The sequence below is a fragment of the Staurois parvus genome, unplaced genomic scaffold, assembly GCF_062004578.1.
Source record: "Staurois parvus isolate SC_StPar_1 unplaced genomic scaffold, SC_StPar_1.0 ptg000601l, whole genome shotgun sequence".
In the NCBI taxonomy this organism is placed as follows: domain Eukaryota; kingdom Metazoa; phylum Chordata; class Amphibia; order Anura; family Ranidae; genus Staurois; species Staurois parvus.
In genome coordinates, this window is record NW_028318397.1 from 1812971 (window position 1) to 1819585 (window position 6615).

At 43.0% G+C, this 6615-nt stretch overlaps 1 protein-coding gene across 1 annotated transcript in view; it reads right to left on the reverse strand.

The window, feature by feature from the left end:
* The window catches only part of WDR75 (WD repeat domain 75), a 163416-nt gene extending 157065 nt beyond the window's left edge, over window positions 1–6351 (reverse strand). The window contains exons 1-2 of the mRNA XM_089692704.1: window positions 6196–6351; window positions 3772–3901 (exon numbers count right to left, since the gene is read on the reverse strand). Of these exons, the coding sequence (XP_089548830.1) occupies window positions 3772–3901; window positions 6196–6278 (213 nt within the window). The 5' untranslated portion in view covers window positions 6279–6351. The remainder of the gene's footprint in view (window positions 1–3771; window positions 3902–6195) is intronic.
* Window positions 6352–6615: the final 264 nt, after the last annotated feature.

Sequence of the window (6615 nt, forward strand, 5' to 3'; positions counted from 1 at the left end):
ATGAATAAGGGGAAATTGCATACTTTTGTAGAATTAAAAGGAAAAAAAAAAATTATTTTATGCATTAGATGAATGGTGGTATGGCCAATTAGGTCATTTTGTCTCAATGCTCCCACAACCACTGAGGATGTCAGAGGATCTGTATCCATTTGAAAAATTGCTGAATGTAAATTCGGTTTCAAAGAATGGTACCTCTAAGATCTATAAGATTCTCATGGATATGGAGAGTACCGATCCGCATCAGTTCTTGGAAAAATGGGAACAGGAGCTTGGAACAAATCTGAACGATCAGCAAAAGAATAAAATATTTACATTAACCCATGAGGTGACAAATATGAGCACAGTTGAAATGAATTATAAATGTTTGGCTAGATGATATATCACACAGAGTAAGGCACATAAACAACAAGTAGATGTTTCACCTTTATGTTGGAGAGGATGTGGTGAACGATGGTTTACATATGGGATTGTCCTAAAGTACAGGACTACTGGAAGGGAATATTGAAATACATTCAAGAAACATGTGGGATTATTAATAGTACAGAGAGACCTGTGGGTATGTTTATTTTATAAATTTGATGCTTAAGTAAAATTACAAAAGAACAAGATACTATATCATTTAATCAGTGCGACTAAGGGTTTGATTCCCAAATGTTGGCTAGCCTCAGATCCATCAAGAATAAAAGACTGGGTCAACAGAGTGGATAATATCTACAGGATGGAGGAGCTGTGTCATATTGAAGAGGATAGAATAGAAAAATTTAGGAAAACGTGGAGTAGCTGGTTAATTTTTAAAACATCTAAAAGATATCTGGAACTGGTTGTAATATAAGGAGAAGAGTATAAGAACGAGCTCTAATGGAGTACCCGATAGAAAGAAGATAGGATGGAAGGGATACAGATATAGATAGAAAATCACGAGAAAGTATAGATGCTAGGAACTTGGATATGGGTAAGGGTAATGAGAGGGGGGTGGTAAGGAGGGAGGGCAGGGTGAGGGAAAAGATGATTTAACTGAAATGTATGTTTTGGTGAAGTCTCTTTTTTCTATTCTTGTGTGTTTTAGGTGCTCTTTTAGTATTGGGAAAAAATTAAATTTTTAGAAAAAGGAAAAGTACTTTGGTGCAACAAAGTACTAGTGGTGGACTGTAGTGTTTGTTTTCATGATTCCATAATATTTTCCTCAGAATTGAGTGATTCCATATTTTTTTTCCTCTGCTTGATCTGCAAAAACAGTTCCAACTGACTCCATTTTTGTCTTTTTTTTTTTTTTTTTAAGTGTTTCTTAAAGCCAGAAGGTTGGAATGTTAAATGAAAATAGTTCTGAGACATGTCTGTGATTGTTTTCCTTTTCTGCACAATTAAATGAACATTTTCCAAGAGTGGTGATTTCATAGCCCATGTCAGGGGCTGTATATTTTCTGAAAGCAGAGGCAACATTTTTTACATTGCAAGATATTTGTGGAACTGTTTATCAAATGCATATTTTCAGGAAAAATTATAAAATTAATTTTAGTGCACACATGTACAATATAATAACCAATTTTTGGTAAACTACAAAAGATGGAATTGTGTTGAGTAAATAGATACCAAACATTCCAAGTCTAAAAACTTGCATAGAGCCATAAAAAAAAAAAAAGTACCCAAAAAAAGTCTTTAGGTGATGCTATAAAAGCTAACCATAAGCTGTGGCAACGATACCTCATGTGTGTGGTGCAATCTTTTTCCATTTCCATTTTGCTGGGCAAGGGGGGGGGGGGGTTACAGCTATTTTGTTGTTTTTAATACATTAAAAATATTTTTAAATTTAACTGTAGTGCTATCATAAATGGACACAAGCTGATGGGCATCAGCTTGTGCTTAAAATTGTTCTAAACCTTTAATACTTCTTTTTATATAACAAACATGTTATACTTACCAGCTGTGCTGGTAGCCAATTACTAAGGTGAGTACTCGTGTGGGCTCACTACTGAGCCCTGCTGCCTGTGTCCATAGACACTGCTCCCCACTCCCTCATCATAGGATTTGATTAACAGCAGCAAGAACCAATGGCTCCCGCTGCTATCATTTTGCCCTGTGAGGTGGAAGAGAGCAGAGAGACGCTGCTCTCGTGCACAGTGCAGGATCAAGATCGTGCTCATGTAAGTATAAAGAAGGGCTAGGGAAGGGGGAATCCTGGGCACAGAAGGGTTTTTTTTGTACCTTATTGCAGAGAATGCATTAACCACTTGCCCTCCAGTGGATTTACCTCCCTTCCTGACCAGGCCATTTTTTGTGATACGCCGCTGCATTACTTTAACTGACAATTGTGCGGTCATGCAACGCTGCACCCAAAAGAAATTTATGTCCTTTTTTTCCCCCACAATTGGAGCTTTCTTTCGGTGGTATTTGATCGCCTCTGGGTTGTTTTTCTTTTGTGCTAAACGAAGGTACAGTAAACATCTAAACGTGCACAGTTTAGGAGATATTTACTTTAGTAGTAGCCAGTGACATCACAGGGACATGCGCACTGCATTCTTAATGGACAGCATGCTGACGTCATTTCGGTTCAGTCATTCAAACGGCCAAAGCCCGCAATCCCAGACAGAAGACCGAGTGAAGATGGAAGCCCTGTCAGCGGTGACAGCTGTAGGGCAGCATTTTAAGGTATATCTGTCATAATGTGCTAGTATGTGATGCATACTAGCACATCGTGACATTTTCCTGCAAGGGCTTACTAAATCATTAAAGGCTACGGTCACCTTTGGTACATGTTATACGTTCCTCCCATATTTAGGGTGGAACATGTAACATGTTTCAGCTCCTGCCTCCTCTCCCAGTGACAACCGGAGGAGATCTTCTCCCCACACCCAGTGTCGCATTTTAAAACAGAGCCCCGTACGACCGCGGCATTCATTCACAGTTTCCTGTGAATAAATGTCTACAAGCACTGCTGGCCAGTGCAGTTGACAGCTTGTAGTTCTCAATAAACTACGAGGGCACAGGTGCGCGCTGTCATAGTCCATTGATTCTACCTGCCATTCAGTAACTATGAGGTACGAGCAGACAGCATGCTGAATATCTGCAGGATCCAAGCATTGCACTCGTGATCTGCTGACTGCAGATGCAATGCCTTACAGACCTCAGTGTAATAAGATAATAAATGCACATTTTTTTTACCTGCAAAAAGATTAGCATTTATTATTTTCTGTAAAAGGTGAACGTATTATTCAAGGCTTTAGAAAGCCTGTGTGTAGCAGCCCCCCTCAAACAGTTACCTGAGCCCGATCCAGCGATGTCCACAAGCCTCCATTCTCCGCGGACTCTCACTCATGACTGGCTAAGGCAAATCACAGCCAGTAAGCTGAACAGGAGAGGGAGGGGGCGGGGCCAAGCCGTGGCTGTGTGTGTGAATGGACACACAGAGTGTGGCTTGGGAGTGAGCCTGCTCAGGTGCCCCCAGAGAGAGCGGTTTGTTGTGGGGGTACCTGACAGGAGGAAGGGGCCAGGAGTACAGGCAGGGAACCCGAGAAGAGGAGGATTCATGCTGCTCTGTGCAAAACCATTGCATGGAGCAGATGAGTATACCATGTTTGTTATTTAAAAAAAAAACAAGAGTTTAGTATCACTTGAAGTAGTTAAAGAGAAACTAAACCCTCCTATGCTTTACCAGCCAAGAAAGCTGCCATCTTAGCCTCTGTTCTGCAGTTGCCATGTTGCTACACATGTGATCAGTTATGATATAAATGGCTTGCCCGTACTTATAGTATTTATCAAAGCCTCATTGATTACCTGCAGGTGATTCTTTGGATTCAGCTCAATTCCAGTCACCAGAGCAGTATGGCCCTGTAGTACATGAATGCATTCCTGTGTGGAAGTGCTAAAGACTTTGATGAAGTCCCCAGAGACACAGATGAGAAACCTGTTAGAAGAAAAAAATAAAAAGGAAGACGGCACATTAAAAACTATGTAAACCCAACATTTCATATTCCTGATATGTGCCTGCTGTACCATATACTTGTATGAAAACATATCCTGTTCACTTTGTATTGCTTCCTTTGTGGTGTTCCTGTCAGCCCTTCTGCTTTCCTGTTAAAAACTGACCACACTAGGCAGGAGAGCACAGCGTGGTCAGTTCTCTGGCTGTGCTGGGAACTCAGCCTGCTCTCCTACAATGATTGGACTTGTCCTGGTATTACAATCACTTTAAAGTAAACCTGTGCTTTGCATAAACAGCGAAGCAAATGTTTCACAATAATTCTGTCTGCAGCAACTGTTGTACCCCTTATAGAACAGATAAAATTTACACTTCTGTCACGGTCCCATTTATTCAGCAATAACCTCGTCATACCTTGGTAATAAAGTAATACAAAGCATGTATACAAATGTGTCAGGCTATAATGTTAAAGTGGCTGTAAAGGCTGAAGGTTTATTACCTTCATGCATTCTATGCAAGAAGGTAAAAAATCCTCTGTGTGCAGCAGTGCCCCAAACCCCCTCAATAATTACCTGAGCCTCATCGCGATCCAGTGATGTGAATGACAGCCTCGGCTGGCACGGGTAACTGCCTCATTGGCTGAGACAGCAAGTAGGAGCCATTGGCTCCCGCTACTGGCAATCACAGCCAGTCAGCCAATGAGGAGAGAGAGGGGTGGGGCCAACCCACAGTGTGTGTGTGTGTGTACACAGAGCAGGGGGTGCCCCCCCATAGCAAGCTGCTTGAGGTGGGGGCACCCGACAGACACAAGGAGCCAGGAGAGCCTGCGGGGGACCACAGAAGAGGAGGATCTGGGCTGCTCGGCAGCCTATTTTTTATCACCCCTCCAGCCACCTGTGTGAAAGAGCCCTTACTGCATCAAAAAAAAAATATTTTGCGTTTAGTTCTCCTTTACCTTAGGTTCACACCTAAGCATTTTCTGCAGCGTTTTACAAAACTGCAGTACAGTCCATTTAGCATGATTTCCCATGGGACAGGTTCACATCTCCTCATTTTCACCCAGTGCAATTTTTGGAAAGGATCAGGGACTTTTTTTTTAATGCCAAAAGTTGTGTTTTTGGTTCTATAGACTTCAATGGGAACGCTGCAGAAAATAATATTGCGTTTTTGCTGCATTTTGCATTTAAAACCTGCCTGGAAACAATAAAAAATGTTAAAAAATTTTGAAAAACGCATCAAAAACACGTAAAAAATGCAAGTGCAAAAACACAACGCAAAAGGCAACCTGCATAGGTGTGAACCTAGACTGAAAGTATCACTAGAGGCAAACCTTTTTTTTTTTTTTTTTTTTTAAGTTTTGTATAGAGTGGAGAGGAATTAGCAGTTTTGAACTGCTGTCTGTGCCCCCATTAGGGAGATTCAATCTCCCTCTATTTGTCCTGTTTACAGTCATCAATATAAGTGAAAGTAAAACAAAACCCCTTGGGTTGCCCTCGTGACAGGATTACTGGGGATATCTTCCAATGAGGACACTACTGCTGACAACCAAGGATTCCCTCACTTTAGGGGGATTTTCTCTCACTTACCATTTTGGCTATGGGACAGGAAGTGAAGAGAAATCTCCCTAATTGATAGCAAAAATAAACCTGACAGGATTATAGCCCTGCCTTGCTCTGTCCAGAATGTTTAAAAATATGTGCCTTAAAGTGGAGCTCCACCTAAAAGGGGGAGTTTCGCTTTAAGGACTGCTCCCCCGCTCCCCATTAAGGATTGGCACCTTTGGGGACCGGGTACCCGAATTTGACAGGTACCCACTCCCAGTTCCGGTCTAATCGCCTAGGCGATCGGAAGGTGTCCTCCCTCCCTGTAGTCTTTTGGGACACATGACAGGTCCCAGAAGACTACAGGACCATTCACGAAGCGCAGCGCTACTCCCACATGTGCAGTGGCTACCCGGCTGTGAAGCTGCAAGCTATCAGCCTGGTGCCCACACTGAAGATGCCGGCCTCCTGGAATACAGGACGGCCGGTGAAACGGGCTGTGGGGGACACACCACGGGACCGAGGGACAGGTGAGTGGCTGTTTTTTAAAAATCAGCAGCTACAGTTTTTGTAGCTGCTTTTATTTTTTGATAGGTTTAGTGGAACCCTTTTTAAGCGCTCCTTTACATGTATTCAAACAGCACTGCCAGCCCTGTGCACCTGAGAAAGAAACTGACACTCAGCCCATATAGAAACTGTCCTGCAGAACATGACCCGGGAGCAGCAACTTCTACTCACTTGGCATCCGCCGAGAACACAGCTCTCCGGTCATTAATCCGGCTTCCCCCACATCGAACTACACGAACTTCTTCCATCTCCATGACTCTGCTCTACACTCCCTACACAACGCACATGTATCTTCCAAGGAGAACAGGAAGCAACAGACAACCGGAAACACCATAGAGTACAAGGGGAGAGCGAGAGTCCCCACACACGCACAGTCCCACGTCTACGTCACTAGAAGGCACACTCCCGAGCTTCAGTTTGAGACTGGTCACTTGGCACGGCCCGGCCTCTGCTCGTCCCCCTGAATGCTCATAGTCCATAACACAGACTGTGGATTAATGAGGAAGTGTGTGTGTTCTTCATCCGTAGTCCTCCCCACATTTCATCTACTGTACCTCCAATGGGTGTGCTTCTACTTGCTGCAGGAATAAC